The sequence below is a fragment of the Marmota monax genome, unplaced genomic scaffold, assembly GCF_021218885.2.
Source record: "Marmota monax isolate L192 unplaced genomic scaffold, Marmota_monax_Labrador192_F-V1.1 WCK01_AAM20220418_F8-fsc00609, whole genome shotgun sequence".
In the NCBI taxonomy this organism is placed as follows: Eukaryota; Metazoa; Chordata; class Mammalia; order Rodentia; family Sciuridae; genus Marmota; species Marmota monax.
In genome coordinates this window covers 113,236-133,403 of record NW_026694481.1, presented here as the reverse complement: position 1 = coordinate 133,403, position 20,168 = coordinate 113,236, and the positions used below count along the sequence as shown (strand labels likewise).

The window sequence follows — 20,168 nt, the reverse complement described above, 5'->3', positions numbered from 1 at the left end:
CCAATCATCATTGCTAGTTTTGAAGATAAGATATTTACAGGTGAACAGAAGCTAGCATTTATTAAGCGCCCCAAATGTGCCAACCACATAGTCATGTGGTAGGGTATTGTACAGAGTTAATTGAATCTTAGTGTAAAGTCTCATGACTAATAAGAGAAAAAGACTCAGGATATGAATCCTTAGCTCTTTGATTCCAGTGACTCTGTACCTTCTATAACAGTTCTTTAACCTGAGACATCAAATTATTGGCACACAATTGAGTTACTGGAAATGTTTTGCTGTGTTCCCAAGTTATATAGCTTAGTAGTAAAGTACAATTTTTTTTTAAAACATGTTGGAAATATTTGCAACAGAACATTAGTGGATGATCCTAATTGTTGTGAAAATTGTTGTGGACAATAGTGTCTTGCCTTTATATTTCTTCTGGTGATACAAACTGCTGTGTAGAATCACATTATTGCATGACTAACCTTGTGAGTATAAAGGAATGTCTTGGAGTTCAACCATTCTTTGTCACCTTGCACACTGTGAAAGTGTTCTTTTTGTTGACTTTACAGGCTAGCTCTCATACTCATGGTTTTTGTTAATTACGGAGGAGGAAAATATTGGTACTTCAAACATTCGAGTTGGAATGGTAAGTTACCTCAAGGTAACTTTGCTTGCAGTTTCATTCAGAGAACTGGCATCTGAAGAATCATTCAGCATTTCCTCTAAGGGCTTCAGAGATGAGGCCCTACAACCTCTTCTGAGCTATTGAGCTCTTTCCCCCAGAGAATGACCTTTAGATTTTTCTGTGGGCCCTTTAGTTTAATTCTTGTGTGCTGCGGATCTCTAATGTGTGAATCTGATCTCTAATGTGTGGATGCTTCACTAGAGTAACAGAAATATTTCTGCTGACACTTGGAACTCAGCAGAAGATGTGAAGAATTTGGTTTTAAATGATCATTGTCATAGATATGACAGCTACCATATTCTTGGGGAGTCTATCTTTTAAGACTCATGGTCCTTTTTGGTGCTATCAAACTGGGATTGATCTGAGTGGTGCTGAATCATAGCTGTAATCTGGCTTGGCAGTTGGTTTAAGAATAGATTTTCTAGGAACCAAGAGAATCATTTAGAATACTTACCTGTTACGGACCACTGATTTTTTTTTTTTGTACTGAGAATTGAACAGAGAGGTGCTTAACCACTAAACCATATCCCCAGTCCTTTTAATTTTTTTATTTTGAGACAGGATCCCACTAAGTTACCTAGGTCCTTACTAAGTTGCTGAGCTGGCTTTGAACTTGGCGATCCTCCTGCCTCAGCCTCCAAAGTTGCTGGGATTACAGGTGTGCATCACTGCACCTGGCTGGACCAGTGATTTTTGTGAAATTCCAGTAGTCTTTGTCCTGGACAGTTCATATATGTAGAGGGCTGGGGAAAGATTTTATATATCTATCTATCTATCTCATTGTGATCATGTTTGACCATTGGTACCCAGGTTCCATGTATTGATTCCTGGGAGGGAATTAATGATGTCATTGCAGGTCCATGGGTAAGGCACCTCTGCATCAGATCTGGAGCCCAAATTCTTGTAGGACCCAAATTGTATTCAAGTATTTATTTTAAAACAAAAGAGTCATGTCTCCCATTTGTGCCTAAATGTTAGCTCCTTTTTATGCAGCTGAATATTTACAGTTACATTGTCCATTAGACATTCTGCTGCAAAACAGAGAACATCTCGGGGGGTGGGGGGAAGCAATAAATTTTGAATAGCATTGTATAAAGCTAGCAAACTTGTCTACATACTTGTAATTTGTTGTCCCATGTTTAGATATGGTCAGGAAATGTTCCAAGCCTGTGGAATGGCTGCAGAGTCTCAAGAGAGTTTGTGTGTGTGTGTGTGTGTGTGTGTGTCCTCTATGTTAGTTGTACTTTCTGTGTCAATTACAATTATGTTCATTTTGAATTTAAGAAGTATTTATATTCAAGAATCCTCTTTCCATTTGTGCTTGTGTTATTCTGCAGGACTGACAGTGGCTGACCTTGTGTTCCCATGGTGAGTTGGCATTCTAACCATCAGCTCTTCCATGGGGCATCTCTAGTTCTTTCTTTCAAATGATGCTGGAGGCCTTCTCTGAGACCAGCCTTGAGTTCTGCACCATAGGCCTGTGTTGGCTGTTACAGAGTCCTTCCAAAAGTTGCATCAATGGGTTGTTTTTATACTTGGCTTCATGTTTGTGCATGTGTGTAGAAAAGATAAGTGTTTTTTGTTTTTCTTTTGTGGCTCTGGAGATTGAACCCAGGACCTTGTGCACACTAAGCACATGCTCTCCCATAGAGCTACAGCTCTATTCCAAAAGATGAGTGATTTTTTAGGGAACATTATGCTGAACAGATAGGATATACTAGATCCTAAAATCCTATATTATAAATTTTGAATATATAGTTAAGTTCTACTAGTCCAAAAATGCATATAAAATCATATTTTCTGAAAGAAACATAGTATGTCTGTGAATAATGATAAATATGTAGCAAGCAGTGACAGTAATAAATTGAAATTTATTATAATAGTGCTACCCATACTCTGTTCATCCAGGGCTTCTCATTTTTGTTCAGGGACACTTTGTATATGTTGTGCAATTTGTGTCTTTGCTGTGATGCTTTGAGCACCTTAGCTCCATCATTAAGAAACAGTACCAGAAGATTGTTATATATCGTTGGTTCCATTTTTTATCACTGATGAAGTCTTGATTTTTTGAGATGCATATGGGTAGGGCAGTTTTACATAGGTGAAGACCTGGTAGTTCTCTCTTTTTTTGAATTGATTTTTTTTTTAAAAAAAAATAGACAACAGCAGAATGCATTACAATTCTTATGACACATATACAACACAATTTTTCATATCTCTGGTTATATATAAAGTATGTGTACACCAATTCGTGTCTTCATACATGTACTTTGTATAATGATGTCCATCACATGCCACTGCCCTTGCTAATACCCTGTCCCCTCCCTTTCCCTCCCACCCCTCTGCCCTATCTAGAATTCATCTATTCCTCCCATGCTCCCCCTCCCTATCCTGCTATATCAGAGAAAACATTCAGCATTTGTTTTTTTGGATTGGCTAACTTCACTTAGCATTATCTTCTCCAACTGCATCCATTTACCTGCAAATGCCATGATTTTGTTCTCTTTTATTGCTGAGTACAATTCCATTGTGTATATATGCCACATTTTTTTATCCATTCATCTACTGAAGGGCATCTAGGTTGGTTCCACAGTTTAGCTTTTGTGAGTTGTGCTACTCTAAACATTGATGTGAAGTGGACAGAGAGCATACATCTGGGAGCAAGTTTTTACCCCTCACACATCAGATAGAGCACTAATATCTAGGGTATATAAAGAACTCAAAAAGCTAAGCACCAAAGAAACAAATAACACAATCAACAAATGGGCCAAGGATCTAACAGACACTTCTCAGAAGACGATATACAATCAATCAACAAATATATGAAAAATGTTCATCCTCTCTAGCAATTAGAGAAATGCAAATCAAAACTACTCGAAGATATCATCTCACTCCAGTCATAATGGCAGCTGTTATGCATACAAACAACAATAATTGTTGGCAAGGATGTAGGGAAAAAGGTACACTCATATATTGCTGGTGGGACTGCAGATTGGTGCAAGCCAATATGGAAAGCAATATGGAGATTCCTTGGAAATCTGGGAATGGAACCACCATTTGACCCAGCTATTCCTCTCCTTGGTCTATAACCAAAAGATTTAAAAACAGCATACTACAGGGACCTGGTAGTTCTCTAAGTATATTCCCTGTGGGATTCCCTATAGGAAAGTTCCTGTTTGTAGAGGAATTTTCTGATTAGATTGATCCTAGAAAGGAAGCCAAGGCACCTCTGAGAATACAGCAAGAGCAAGTTCTCACTTCCATAACCCTTTGCAAAATAACTAGGAAACTTAATATTAGAATTTTCATTAAAGAGAGAATTTTGCATGATAAAAGAAAGGGGAAATACGTGTGACTAAATGGAGAAAAAAGTTAAGCTTTCATTTTTGGAGGGAGCAGGAGTGGATTTAGAAATGATTGAAGTGTTTGGCTTGTTTCTCAAGGTCTGTGAGGGTATGCTAATAAAAAATCAGTTGTTTGGATTGTGGCATCTTTCTTATAATTTCTCTTTGACAACTGTTTGGGAGAGTTGTCCTTGGCAATTCCACTTAATACTAAAGAAGTTTCCTCCTAAAATAGAACTTGGATATATGTTGTCAAAACCTCACAGCCCACCAGGACTATGTTCTGATTCTTTTCTATGTTATTAGCCCAGCTTGATTTCATAATTGGCTACTTTAAACTGAATGTACTGCTTCTATCATGTAGTATATTATAAAATATTAATGATATTTAGATAAAAAATTAGTAATTGACCACCTATTTTTAACCCACTTTTTATTATTGGTGCACTGTAGTTGTACATAATGATGGGGTTTGTTGTTACATATTCATACAAAATGACCACCTATTAATAGCATGTTTTGTTTTTTAGGTTTGTATTTATTATGGGATCTTCAATTTTTCTATCAATGACTTCTATACTGCAGCGAGGATGTTCAAAATTCAAATTGCTGGGGAAAATTGCATGGAGGAGTTTCCTGTTAATCTGTATAGGAATTTTCATCGTGAATCCCAATTATTGTCTTGGTCCATGTAAGTGTTTTTTTCCCTTTTGTTGGTATATATTCACTTGAAAGTAGAAAAATCATGTTATTATTTATTTATTTATTTTTGTGGTGCTCGTAATGGAACCCAGGTCCTTGCAGATGCTGGACAAGTGCTGTACCTCTGAGCTACACCCCCCAGGCCTATATGTTGTAATTTGAAAGAAATGTAATTCCTCCATCTCAGGTACCTGCAAAAAGAACAACTTTAGAAAAATACATACAATACTTGTGTAACTTTGGGCATCATCAACATTATTATTATCTTGGAATTTTAGACCTGGCAGCAATCCGTACAACTACTCAAACTCTCCTGTTGTATGAGAGAAATATCCAATGCCAAGAAAGATTGATGTGTTTTCTCTGGATCGTGAGGAGCAGGGCAGAGGGCCAGACCAGGTTACCTTGCTCTCAAGGCCCTGCTCTGCCATTTTGGATTCCCCAACTTATAGTTTGGGGTGATAGTTTAAGAATTTACCTTCATCATCCCTTGTATGCTAACTGGCTGTCTGGGAAGGATGATATCTTTGTTATTACTTTGTTGGTTGCAGTGAGTGAGATAGGATAGCTGAAGAAAGGATATCAATTCTGCACTTTATACCAGTATCAGAATCAGGAAAGGCAGTAGTCACTGTCCTCAAGGGGCTTACTCTGTCATTAGCAAAAGAGGACACAAATGTCTGGGTAGTAGCCAATCAAGCCCCCAGGCAATAAGTCATTTTATTGAAAGGCTATAGGCACTAAGAGGAAGTAGAGATCATTTCTGGTTGATGTCCCCTAAAAGCAGATTTAATGCATTTCCAAAGAATGAGCCATTGCTCCCAGTAGTATTCATCACAGGGTTTGTTATAGGGTTGTACTCTTCCATTGGTACAGTCCCGGAGCTTGTTGGGCAAGGAGAGTCAGTCACTGTCTTGTGTTGGGTCTGCAGATTCCTGGTGGATTTGAAGGCCAAAGGTTATCTTTGTTTTATCTTTGTCCCCTGAGTAAGACACCTTTGTTCTTGGTCTCCCAGTCGGCCAGCTTCATATTTTGAGGATGAGCCATATTCCTGACCATCCTTCTGATGAACGTATTGGTCTGTTCTTGGAGCTTGGATTTGAGCCTTGTCTTCTGACTATGTATATTTCTGCTTCAAGAACTTAAAAAGACTTATTTAGATGTAATAAGAGTATGTCTTCCCTCATTAAAAAAGTAAATTGTTTTGGGATGCGATGAGAAATTTTGGGTAATCCCTTACCTAACTTGTATCTTCTGCAGTGTCTTGGGATAAGGTGCGAATTCCTGGTGTCCTGCAGCGGTTGGGAGTAACTTACTTTGTGGTTGCTGTGTTGGAGCTCCTCTTTGCTAAACCCATGCTTGAAAATTGTGTTTTGGTGAGAAATCACGGTTTTGTTGTTGTTTTGTTTTTTTTAAAAGAGACATGAAAAAGTTCACTTTTTAGTTTTTAGTGTTTTTTTTAAGTTCTGATTATAATAGTGTTTGTACTAATCAAATGTATTCCTTCCCTCCTTTATTAAGCTATTTTTATTTAATCTCTATCATTGTTATTATTATTATTTTTTTTTTTTGCATGCTTGGGATTGAACCCAGGGCCTGATGCATGCTAAGTAAGTGCTCTACCATTGAGCCACATCCTTAGCCCCCTGATTTCTTTTTAACTAATATTTTTACTGTTATATTTCAGAGTCAGAGAGAAAGAGAGAGATAGACAAACTTTATATTATTAGATAAAAATTTGAATTACTGCTATAGAGATCAAAAGAATAATCACTTGGAATTTCCCAAATACGTGTGCTATTCTGTTTGCATTTGGTTTATATGTGTTTTTTTCTTCTGCCCTCAGGAGAGAAGCTGCCCTTTTCTTCGAGACATCACTGCCAGCTGGCCCCAGTGGCTCTTCATTCTGATTCTGGAAAGCATTTGGCTGGGCTTAACGTTCTTATTACCAGTTCCTGGGTGCCCTATGTAAGTGAACCCTTGCCCTACATAAGTAAGCCCTTTTCATATGTCACTTTCTGCCAAGTGAGAGGTTCTGGGCTTTCAGCTTTCAAATTTCTCAAGTCAGAGGAATTCTATTTCACTCTTCTCCTTTGGGGCATACTTGGCATTGGGAGGGAAGTTTGGTGTTTGGTCAGCTTGTGTAGAAATTGTGTTTACTACCTTATCCATGCGGGGAGCCATTAAGTCAAAAGAGCATTAATGAGAGTGCTTGGAGCCAGAGGGATGCTTATACATGTTTGAGGATCTTTGAATTGGGCGGCATATAGTCACTATATACCACTCTGTCTTCTGAAGTCTTATAATTTTTTTTTAGTTGAACATGGACTCAATACCTTTGTTTTACTTATTTATTTTATGTGATGCTGAGGATTGAACCCAGTGCCTCACATGTGCAAGGCAAGCGCTTTACCACTGAGCCACAACCCTAGCCCCTGAAGTCTCATAATTTAAGTATGTTTTTCACTTTCCTAGTGGATATCTTGGCCCTGGTGGTATTGGAGATTTTGGGAAATATCCAAATTGTACAGGAGGAGCTGCTGGCTACATTGATCGCCTGCTTCTGGGAGATGATCATCTTTACCAGCACCCTTCTTCCGCAGTACGTGAGACTGGCAAGTCCTTGGACCTGGGAAACTTAGGGTCTCCAAAGTGAGGGAAAATAAAAAGAACCATCAGTTTTAGACCATGCAAAATGTTCAGCTATGTAAAATGGGATGGAAACTAAAAGTTGTCTACCTTAATGACTTCAGCATTCATTATGTGGCAGTAGATGAACATTATTTTTAAGGATAAAGTGATAATGCATTGTATTAAATGAGTAGCACTTTAGTGCTTTTCTATATATCTCAGGTTAGATTTCTAGGCAGTGGAGTTTGAGAAAGAGCTTCATGTGCTAGAAGTGTAGTGGGAAATCCTTGGTATATCAATCCCTGTTGAAGAATGAAGGAAGCGGGACTTGGTTGAGGGAGAAGCTGAACTGCACTGTGGTTCTGACAAAAGCCCCAGTTAATCTCATTTGGAGCTGGGGGCACGTCAGAACTGCTCTGTGTGTGCTGAGAAATTAGGCCCTTTATATTCCTTGTCAGATATGAACTGCTTCCAACAAAGGGGTGATTCCTAGATAGGTAGACTTCTCCCCCCACCCTCACCTTGCTGGGAATTGAACCCAGGGTCTCGTGCATGTTAAGCAAGTGCTCCACCACTGAGCCATGTACCTGGCCTAGCAGCTGACTTTAGTCACAGACAATCCGGAAGAGAAACTTGGATGAGAACTTTTGGCAATTAATATTTCTAGCAGCTGGGGTAATGAATGCTTTAGTCCTGAAAGGGTTGGAGGGATCTTGATGGTGCGCTACAGCATTTACTACCCTGAGTACTTCCAAATTTCTACATTTTCAGCATTTATTTTATAATAAAAAATACAAGTATATTTTATTTTATATTTGTTTTATTTTATTTTGGGAGGTGCTGGAGATGAACTCTAGGCCTTGTACATGCTAAGCATGCACTCTACCACTGAGCTACACCCCCCCACCCAAATGTATTTTTAGGGGTTATTTGCCTTAAAAGAAGATAGAAGAAGATAGGAAGCTATTGATGCTATAATAGGTTTGGTAAAAAAGAAAATAAGTATGCATATTACAAAGACTAATATATTGCACCTGAAACTTGTCAGGCTTGTGGAACCAGGCTTATTCCAAGCCAGATGGAGTTGAAGTAGCTGCTGTTGAACTATGGCTTATCCCTGGTGCTGTGCATTCCCTATATATACCTTTCATAACCTGGAGTATTTTGCCTAGAATCTCCATAAGTTAGGGTAATGGATTTCTGTAGCAAAATCCAAAAGAAAAAAAAAAGGAACCCAGAAACATTGGAAACACTAGAATTCTTTCAAGTTTGCATTTAATCTAAGAATTTCTTACATTAATTTTTGTGGTCAGTGAGTAAGTGCTACTTTCTTGTTCTACTTTGTTAAGGTCCTTTATCACACTAAGGTGGCCTACGATCCAGAAGGAATCTTAGGAACCATCAATTCCATTGTGATGGCATTTTTAGGAGTTCAGGTATTTATTTATTTTATTAGGATATGTTTTTCTAACAGCTTATGATTATTGATTCATCACTAATTTGAAAGCATTTCAATAAAACAAAGCAATTACAAGCATTTCCTCTGTGTTACTGGTCTAATAAATTTTATTTGGGTTTGTCAGATTGTGCAAAACTAGGATTTGTTAAAATTGAGCACAAATAGTTAGATATAATTATTATATTCTAAAAATATTATTTATGTGGCTTATCTTAGTCCCATAATTTCTGGATAAAAGATTTCCCTGTGGGATATGCAGAGTGGATATTGGTAACCTTAGGAAGTCACCATGTCACTTATCACATTTCTTTCTGTCTTGGAATGTTTGTGCTTCTGTGATAAAACTGAGACTGGATAATTTATAAAGAACAGAAATTTCTTTCTCATAGTTCTGGAGGATGGGATGTCTACAATCAAGGTGCTGGTACTGACAGTTTCTTTGCCTGGTGAAAGTCCGGTCTCTGCTTTTGAGAAGGCACCTCAAACAGTGTGTTCTCCAGAGGGACAAGCACTATGTCCTGTGTGGTAGAAAGTGGAAGGGCAAAGACAAGGAACATTTTATCTTGAGACTTTTTATAAGGACATAAAATCTCTCATACATAATCACCTCCCAGAGGCTCTGCACTCTTTTCAACTTAGTGTTTAGCTATACACACGTGCATTTGGTACTGGGGATTGAACCCAGGGCTTCACCCATGCTAGGCAAGTTCTCTACCCCTGAGCTATATTCCCAACTCTTTTAAATATTTTATTTTGAGACAGGTCTCGCTAAATTGCCCAGGATGGCCTTGAACTTATCATCTTCCTTTGTTAGCCTCCTCAGTGTGTGTACCACAGCTAGACATAGTATGCATGTATATTATTATAAATTATAATTGACAAGGTCAATACAGGTTATTCTTAATCTATCTCACATGAAATTTTGTTAAAATTCTGAGTAGTCTCTATTTTTCTTCCAAAAGTTCTTACTGGTGATATTCATTTTTCAGGGAATGAACTGAGAGTGTTAAAATGTATAAATCAGTGCTAATAGAACTTTTTGCAGTGATGGGAATTTTTATCTGTGCCATCCATTAGGGCAGCCTCTTGCCTGGATAGCTCTTGAGTAATTGAAATGTGACTAGTATGACTAAGGAACTGAATTTTAAATTTTACTTCTTTTTAATTAATTTAATTCAAAATATAAATAGTCATATGTGGCTGGTGGCTCCTATATTGATCCAAACCATGTATATTTTGGTGATTAAATAATTTTATAGTTATAAATCCTGCCTTTATCTCTATAGCACTTTATATTATGATTTTACATATATTCCTTGAACCTCACTGTGTGCTCTCTAGGTCAATCTGTGCCTGTTGGAGCAGTCAGTCTAATGTAGAGGTTAAGAGTGCAGACCTAGAGCTGCACTGCCCAGCTTTGAATCCAGCTCTGCCACTTGATAACTGGGTAACCTCAGGCATATTACTTGACCTCTCTGGCTTTAGTAGCATAGTGAATAGAGATGTTGAGAAGATTAAATAATTTGTATATAATTCTTTGAACTGGCACATAAAAAGTCTGCATAACTTGTAGCTATTATAAATTATTATTAACACTTTCTCATCCTCTGATATTTCCAAAAATTAATTTTCAATTTAATGCAAAGACCTATTTTAGTGTTTTTAGTTTACCTGCCCACACTTCCATTCTGTCTCTATCCCTCTTTTGTAATGCTGCCAGATGGGATGAGCTAGCAGACTAGTCTGAGCTGGATCCTGTCATTTGGGGGAAAACTTTCCTTGGCTACCTATCACCTATGAAAGAAAGAGCCTGCTTGAAGCAAGACCTACAAAGCCTACCACCTTTTTGCAAGACGTACATAGCCTCCCTCTATCTTTATGCAGCCCTTTAGAGATGCTGTGGTGCTTTTCCACTCTTTTTGACATGCTTCTGTGCATGCTGTTCCATTATGCTCAGAGTGTCCCTCCTGCTTCACCATCTCATGATTGTAGCCTCAGCTCAAGGGTACCACGTCTCAGATGTCTCCCTCCTTCCCTGAAGAGGTACCTCATCTTTTTTTGGTCTCTTGTTTCTCTCAGTCTCCACTAGTTGAGGGCAGAGGTAAAATTTCATTCTTCCTGTGATCCCAGTGTCTGAAAGTGTGCTTTGTTGAGTGATTGAAAAAACGGGTGAATATGAAATAAGAATATATATCTTAAGTGATTCTCTTGGTCATATTATTTTCTTTTCTAGGCAGGAAAAATACTATTGTATTACAAAGATCAGACCAAAGACATCCTCATCCGATTCACTGTCTGGTGTTTTATTTTAGTAAGTAATGGACATTCCTTATTAAGGAATGGGATTGGGCTGGGATTGTGGCTCAGAGGTAGAACACTTGCCTAGCACATGTGAGGCACTGGGTTCGATCATCAGCACCACATTAAAAATAAATAGATTAATTAAATAAAGGCATTGTGTTCATCTACAACTAAAACTTTTTTTAAAAAAAGATTGATTTTCTTCACACACATGTATATTTAAAAAGAAATAAAATGTTTAGCAACACTGGCACAGCAGCTGTTACCACATTGTGATAGGGAATATGCTTCATTTGAATAACAGGAACAAATTTATTTATATATATATATATATATATATATATATATATATATATATATATATATAAATTTTTGGTGCTAGAGGTCAAACCTGGAGCCTCCTGCATTGTAAGATCATATTCTACCACTGAGCCCCACCCCCATTCTCAAGAAGGAACAAATCCTTACATCTAAATTTTCAGATTTATCTTCTTAGAAGGATATGTTTTTAAATAAGACAATGTTTCCATCAAACACTGGAATGAGAAATGCCTGAAGAAATGTATGAGGTATGGCTTCTGCATGTTTATCAGAAAGACTAGGTAAATAACAACAATTTTGTAAATCCCAACTTCCAGATTTATATGTAGAAAAATAACTGAAAGTTTGATTTTTTTCCTTTAGTCTTGCAATCATGTTTCCTCTTAGAATTCACTATAATTTATCAGTTAGCTTCCCTTCTTCAACTCAGAGGAATACTGCAGATTTTTAGTAATCTCCATACTGAATAACATATTTTTAAAGAATATGTTGTTCAGTATGGAGATTACTAAAAAAACTAGGGATAGAACCACCATATGACCCAGCTATCCCACTCCTGAGTATTTTCCCAAAAGATCTGAAATCAACATAATATAGCAAAACAACCACCTCAATGTTTATAGCAGCATAATTCATAATAGCTAAATTATGGAATTGACCTAGGTGCCCATCAATAGATGAATGGAGAAAGAAATTGTGGTATATATACACAATGGAGTTCTACTCAGCCATAAAAAATAATGAAATTACAGCATGCTGATAAATAGATGGAAATGGAGAATATCATACTAGCTGAAATAAGTCAAGCTCAGAAACTCAAAGGTCGAATGTTTTCTCTCATGTGGAAGCTGGAGTAAAATGAAGGAAAGGGGGAGAGGAGGATAGGATAACATAAAGGGAGGCTCAGTAAGGTAGAAGAAGGAGCTTGAGAGGTAGAGTAGGATGGTAGGGGGAGGCAACGCAGAATGACTTCTTAAACAATCATGTTATGTGAATATGCCACATATATTCACCTTTATACATAAATATATGTGTACATATTCACCTTTATACAAACGTAAATATACATCAAATATAAATAGACAAGTGAGGTGAAGTCTAGAGTAGAGGAGGGAGGATGGGAGGGAAAGGGGGGCTCATGAACCGAAATAGAATTTCCTGTGTGTATGAGTTTGTCGGGATGAACCCACCTACTATGTATAACTATAAAGCTCTAATAAAAAAGAATAAATTGTGGTTATACATCTTAAAATATGTTCCCAGTCAAAAGAGTAAAATATAAGGCAATTCAATAACTAATTATTTTAGTTATTTTTTGAAACACAATTGTTGAGATTTTAACACACTTCCTTTCCCCTTCATAGGGGCTTATTTCTGTTGCTTTGACAAAAGTTTCTGAAAACGAAGCCTTCATTCCAATCAACAAAAATCTCTGGTAAGTATAGAAAAAAAGTGTCCTTTTAATGTTTGATAATTTCTCGTGTTAAAATTGGCTGTTTCTCATGAGCACTAAATTACCTCACCCATTCAACTCCTTAAAGGTCGATTTCATATGTCACCACACTGAGCTCTTTTGCCTTCTTCATCCTGCTGGTCCTATACCCAGTTGTTGATGTGAGAGGACTGTGGACAGGAGCCCCCTTCTTTTATCCAGGTAAGTCAACTCTAAATGCAAACAGAGTTGCTGATGGTGGCCCAGAGATCTACTGAGCTCCACTGGCTAGGGACTGGAGCCACTATGTTTCCAAGGAACACACTGAGGGAGACAGCTGGCCTGTTCTGAAGAGGCCCTCCCCATTTAGGTTCTGAGTCATTGTATGACAATTAATAAGCTCTACTTCCAGACAGTGGCAAATCGTGGAGCATCAGAAACAATCCAGCGCATTTTACTTGTTTTTTTTTTTTTTTTAATTTTTTATTGTTGGCTGTTCAAAACATTACATAGTTCTTGATATATCATATTTCACACTTTGATTCAAGTGGGTTATGAGCTCCCATTTTTACCCCATATACAGATTGCAGAATCACATCAGTTACACATCCATTGATTTACATATTGGGGACAAATGAATGTCAGTAGAGGGGGCAGAGAGAGAAGAGGGGAGGGGAGGGGAGGGGAGGGGGGATAGTAGAGGATAGGAAAGGAGGCAGAACACAACAGACACGAGTATGGCAATATGTTTACTTGGTTTTTAATACTTAGAAATGAGACTTTCTTAACACACATGTACTACCTCTAAGATTAGACATTTTAAGAAATATCAAGAGAGGGATGAAATAGTTTAGGTGCAGTTCTAAGATTCCTTCAATGACTCATTTTAGCTGTTTTGATTTTAGTAATAGTTACATTGTTTGTACCTCAAGTTTTATGTCTAAAAAAAGTTAATGTTGTAATTTTCCTTTCATATTTAATATTCAAGAATTCATTGTTGGGCTGAAGGGTATCGCTTAATGGTAGAACGTGTGCTTAGCACATGCAGTGCCCTGGATTCAATCCCCCCTCACACACACAAAAAAAAAAAAAAAAAAAAAAGAAAAAAGAATTTATCATAAAATGAATATTTTCTAGTAAATTAAAGATACAGTTCACATCTAATATCTCAAATATGCATCACTTATTCTCAGCGGCAGTCAGTAATACAAGTGCATGATTTTTGTTTTTACTGAACTCATTTCAGAAATTAAATAGATGATCCAATGTGATTCAGGAAGAAACTTATTTTCTGTGTCTCTCCTTAAGGAATGAATTCTATTCTGGTATATGTTGGCCACGAGGTATTTGAGGACTACTTCCCCTTTCAGTGGAAGCTGAAAGATAATCAGTCACACAAAGAACATCTAACTCAGAACATACTCGCCACTGCTCTCTGGGTGCTCATTGCCTACATTCTCTATAAAAAGAAGATTTTTTGGAAAATCTGATAGCTCCCACTCAAGTGTTGTTGGAAGACTCTAGTGGGCCTAGGTAAAGTATTGAAAGAACCTATATTGAGGGGAATCATCACTTATAAAAACAGTGGGATGTATTTCCAGATTTTGGGAGAAGGTGCTCAAGTTGGTTTACTCTGACATGAGTCATCAGAACTCTGTATATTTGTGACATATATTTGAAATGGTATGGTCTATCTTTTCTCCATCTTCTACATAAATGAATGCATTTGGAACTTCATTGTAAGGAAATCTCACTTAACTTTCCAAAAGGGATTTACTATGGGCATTTTGCGTCTATGATGCATAAAACAGTCTAAGGTTTGAGGACTGGGGATGTGGTTCAGTGGTGCTTGTCTAGCATTTGTTAGGTGAGGTCCTGGGTTTGATCCCCATCACTGCAAAACAAACAAACAAAAGTAAAAATCTAAGGTTTGATTCCTACTGACTTTTTTTTCCCCCTGGAAATTGCTTCTGCATGTGTACATGCATGCCAACAACAACAAAAATCATGATTTCCTACATGATAGAGTATAAACTTTATTGAATGGATGTGTCATAATGTTTTCTCAATATTTTGATTTGGTTCAATTTAATGTTTTAGGAAAGCCAAAGTAAGTTTTTTTTTTCAGATTATCAAGGCTTTGATGAGTCAAAAAATACCTATCAGAAGCCATTTTCTCTTTTTCCCCCATTTAAAAAATAAAATTAAAATATAGATGTATTATTCCCAACCATCTTGATTATCTACCTGTTTACTTTCCTATTTACCTATGTACTTAGCATCTATCCTTCTATCTCCCTACCTATCATCTCCTGGTACCTACATGAGTATCTTTTTTTTTTACTGGTTGCTCAAAACATTACAATGCTCTTGACATATCATATTTCATACATTTGATTCAAGTGGGTTATGAACTCCCATTTTTACCACGTGTACCTAAGTACCAGGAATGTACCTGTGGAAGAAAGAAACGCACACTGACTTCACTGTGAGTCCAACTGTCCATGCCTGCTGTATAAGATACTGGGCAAGTCCCTTGGGCTATTAGGACTTTGTGATGAGGTAGGGTACATCAGTAGCTTTTCTGAAATCTTCAGAACAACAATTTTGTTACAGAAAATGCCTCAAAAGAAATAAGAATAAAAATATTTTGAAAAACTATCATTAGAGTATGTCTTTTTAAAATGATCTTCCACTATGAAGACAGCTTTCCTGCTCAAAATCACAGAACTGAAGAAACAATTTCTTAGGAATGAAGGTAGGAGAACACATGGAGAAAGAGCATTTATCACACGATACATCATTATACTTAGAATTTTCTGAAGAATTATATACTTAAGGGAAACATTAGGGATGGAATTTTCCTTTAGACCACATCTGTGGTGAGAGGAGTCCATCTCCACTTACTCCATTTTTTCAACTATTGCCATTTCACAAACAGCTTTCTAGTCTATGTTCCCAGCTCTGCCTTCTGGCCTGGACTCCCACACCCTCTCCTAACTGTCTGCTGGCCCCCTCCTGCTAGAGGTATGCAAGCATCTCAGTCTCGCCTCTCCCGTCCTCCCTCTCCACAAATATAAGCTATTTCCTCTTCATATTTTCCTAGTTCTGTGAATGGATAAGTCTATCTCTAGTTATAAAACTGCTCCACCTTGTCACCCACCTTACCTCTGCTCTCCTGACTTCTTTCATATTTATACATTGCCAGTCCTCTTCATTTTCTCCCAGTAACTGCTTCTTTCTCATGGTCACTACCTCCACTCCACTCCAGATTCATCATAATTTTTCGGCTGGCTTTCTTTTCTCTGTCTCTTCTTCTCCAAAGTCACCTATCTGTTGCTACCAGACTCAATTTTGTAAAACAGAAGGGGTCAAATCAACCTCTTTAAACAACTTCTATAAAAATGGAAATATCTTTCCCTGGCATGCATGACCTATGATCAGCTGATCTCAGCATGCCTTTCCAGTTCATTTGGGATGTGGTTTCCCCCATCTCCTTTTACCCACTCCACTTATTCCAGCTCTGCTAGAAACCGCCCCATCTCCTGATTATATCTTCCTGGACCTTTTCCCCCTTAATTTCTTCCTCTCTACATTTAAGCTATCACTTTATTTATTTACTTTTTTTTTTAACATTTAAAGTTAAAAAAATTAGAAAGTTCATAGCTTAATGTTCAATTAACTAAAAGAATATAAGGAATGAACTAAGAGAGAAAATGTGGGAATCATTCAATAAAGAGATCATGAAAAGAACAAAACGAATACTGGAAGTGAAAGACTCAATAAATCAAATTCAAAACAGTTGAAAGCCTCACCAATAGATTAAATTACATAGAAGACAGATTTTCAAGTCTTGAAGACAAAGCATATATTTTTATTTTTTGTACTAGGAATTCAATTAAGGGGCACTTAACCACTACCCATATCCCCAGGCCTTTTTGTATTTTATGTAGAGACAGGGTCTCATTGAGTTGCTTAAGGCCTTGCTAAATTGCTGAGGCTGCTTTTAAACCCACGATCTTCTTGCCTCGGCTTCCCAAGCTGCTGGGATTACAGGCGTATGCCACCATGCCCAGTCATAACAAAGTACATAATCTTAAAAATAAATTCAACAATAAAGAAATTAAAAGACCATGACTGAATATTCAAGTAAGCTGGAACAACATTAAGACACTAAACCTAAGAATCATGGTATAGAAGTCACCCAAAATGCAAACTAAAGAAATGTTAAGCATTTTCAATGAAATAATAATCAGAAAAAAATCAAAACCTTAGGAATTAGATGCAAATCCAAATACAAGAGGTATTTAGAATCCCAAATAAACAAGATCAAAAAAGATTCTAAGACACATTATAATTAAAATGCCTAATGTACATAATAAGGGTAGAATTTTAAAGCCACACACACACAAAAAAAACAACAACAACAACAACAACAACAAAAATAAACAGGTGGTCACACTTAGAGGTAAGTCAATTAAAAGTTTTATTGATTTGTCAACCCAGACCCTAAAAGATAGGAGAACTTAAAATAATATGTTCCAAGCCCTGAAAGAAAATGGGTGCCAACCAGGATTACTATATCCATGAAATTTATTCTTCAGTGTTGAAGTGAAATAGAAAATATTCCATGACATGCAGACACTAAAATCATTCATAATCACTAAGCCAGCACTATAAAACATACTCAAGTATTTCATACAGAATAAATGAAATACAAATATCAGAGCCAATGTATGGATAAATCTCCCAGAATAGTGAATTAAAGGAGAATTGAGTCTGAATTAAGCATTAGAAATAAATCAAAATAAAGCATTAGAATTAAAGTAAGCATTAGAAATAAAATCACCTCTCTGTAATAACACCGAATATGAATGGTCTAAACTCTCCAATAAAAAGACATAAAATAATTCTCAACTATATGTCATTTACAAGAGTCAAAGACATTCACAGGCTGAAGGTGAAAGGATGGAAAAAGATACTACGCATATGGAGACAGAAAGCAAGCAGGAGTGGGTACTCTCATATCTGACAAAGTAGACTTCAAGCCCAAATTAATCAGAAGAGATGAAGAAGTTCACTTCATACTGGTTGAGAGAATAATCCAACAAGATATAATGATTGTAAATATTTATTCTCCAAACACATGCATACATAAACAAAGCCTACTCAATATAAAAAATATAACAGATACCAATAAAACAATGCTGGATCATTTCAACACTGTTGTCCACCAATAGATAGGGAATCAATTAAAAATAAACAACTAAGGACTCTTCAGAACTAAAAACATTACTATTAATCAAATGGACATAGCACACACACATACACACACAACACACTCTATGAAGTTACTTGAACTCAGGTGCACTGTATCACTGAGCTGCATCCCCAAACTCTTAATTTTTTATTTTGAGACAGGGTCTTGCTAAGTTGTTTATGGCCTCCTAAGTTGCTGAGGCTGTCCTTACACTTGCAAATCTTGACCTCCTGACTTGTTGGGATTACAGGCGTGTGCCATTGTGCCCAACTAACAGACATCTGTAGAAACAACTAAATTCACTTTCTTCTCAGCTGCACATAGAACCTTTTCTAAAATAGACCATATTTTAGTACAATAGTACAAAACCAGTCTTAGAAAATACATATTGAGATCTGATCATAATTATTTCCTGTCTTCTACTGATTTTAGTATTTGTTCTTCTTTTTCTAGGGCCTTGAGGTATAACATTAAGTTATTTGGGAATTTTTTTTTGTGTGTGTATATGTGTGTGTGTTTTTTTAATGTAGGCATTCAATGCTTTTTTCTCAGAATTGTCTTAACACTGTTCCAAAAATTTTGATACATTGTTTTTCTGTTCAGTTGTTTCTAAGAATTTTTCTTTTCTTTTTAATTTCACTTGTTTTATTTTTATGTGGTGCTGAGGATCGAACCCAGGTCTCACTTGTGTGAGGTGAGGGATCTACCACTGAGCCACAACCCCAGCCACCTAAGAATTTTTATTTCTAAAAAAAAAAAAAAAAGAATACATAGAGATAATTCCTCGAAACTTTGTTAGATCATAATGGAACAAAATTAGAAACCATTAACAAGATAAAAAACAAACTATCTTTTTTGCAGGGTGGGTACTGAGGATTGAACTCAGGGGTACTGAGTCACATCTCTAGCTCTATTCTGTATTTTATTTAGAGACAGAGTCTCACTGAGTTACTTAGCACCTCGTTTTTGCCGAGGCTGGCTTTGAATAGAAGATCCTCCTGTCTTAGCCTCCATAGCTGCTGGGAATGCAGACATGCCCCACCGAGCCTGGCAGAAACCATTTTGATGCCTGGAGATTAAATAAAACACTCCAATGAGGAATGGATCATAGAAGTAATCAGGGGAGAAATAAAAAAAATTCTTAGAAACAATTGAGAACAGAAAAACAATGTATCAAAATCTCCGAGACAGTATTTAGACAATTCTGAGAAAAAAAGCTTATAGCATTGAATGCATACATTAAAACACACACACACACACACACAAAAAAAAAAAAAAAAAAAAAAAGAATCCCAAATAATTTAATGTTATACCTCAGGGCCCTAGAAAAGGAAGAACAAATACCCAAATCGGTAGAAGATAGGAAATAATTATGATCAGATCTGAAATTAATGCAATTGAGAATAAAAAGATACAAAGGATCAGTGTAACAAAGTGTGAGCTCTTTGAAAGATAAACACGATTGACAAACCCTTAGCCAACTAATCAAAAGAAAGAGAAGGCCCAAATGGATGGAATTAGAGATAAAAAGGAGCTACCATCATAGACATTACTGAAATTAAAAGGAACATTAGAAACTATTTTGAAATGTATAATCCAATAAATTGGAAAATCTCAGTTATTGACAAATTTCTAGACACATACGACCTACCCAATTTGACTATGAAGGTAAAGAAAATTTAAATAGACCAATATCAAGCAATGAGATTGAAGCAGCAATTCAAAGCCTGCCAACAAAGAAAAGCCCAGGACCAAACAAATTCTCAGCTGAATTCTACCAGACCTGTAAAGAAGAGCGAACACCAATCCTCTTCAAATTATTCTATTAAATAGAAAGAGAAGGAACACTCCCAATTTAATTTTATGAAGTTGATAGCACCCTGATATGAAAAGCAGGAAAAGACACATCAAGAAAACTACAGACCAATATCCATGATGAACAGACACAAAAATTCTTAATAAAATAATAGCAAACTGCATTAAAAAACACAGTAAGAAGATAGTACACCATTATCAATCAGGTTTCATCCTAGGGATACAAGATT

General features: G+C 36.7%; 1 protein-coding gene across 3 annotated transcripts in view; it reads left to right on the top strand.

Annotated features, from left to right (window-relative positions):
• The window catches only part of Hgsnat (heparan-alpha-glucosaminide N-acetyltransferase), a 38,645-nt gene extending 23,121 nt beyond the window's left edge, over positions 1-15,524 (top strand). For all 3 annotated transcript variants that reach the window (XM_046419113.2, XM_046419114.2, XM_046419115.2), the window contains 11 exons: positions 558-634; positions 2,011-2,041; positions 4,548-4,708; positions 5,980-6,095; positions 6,566-6,687; positions 7,195-7,321; positions 8,700-8,786; positions 11,043-11,120; positions 12,796-12,866; positions 12,973-13,085; positions 14,172-15,524. In XM_046419113.2, the coding sequence (XP_046275069.1) occupies positions 558-634; positions 2,011-2,041; positions 4,548-4,708; positions 5,980-6,095; positions 6,566-6,687; positions 7,195-7,321; positions 8,700-8,786; positions 11,043-11,120; positions 12,796-12,866; positions 12,973-13,085; positions 14,172-14,353 (1,165 nt within the window). In that variant the 3' untranslated portion in view covers positions 14,354-15,524. The remainder of the gene's footprint in view (positions 1-557; positions 635-2,010; positions 2,042-4,547; positions 4,709-5,979; positions 6,096-6,565; positions 6,688-7,194; positions 7,322-8,699; positions 8,787-11,042; positions 11,121-12,795; positions 12,867-12,972; positions 13,086-14,171) is intronic.
• Positions 15,525-20,168: the final 4,644 nt, after the last annotated feature.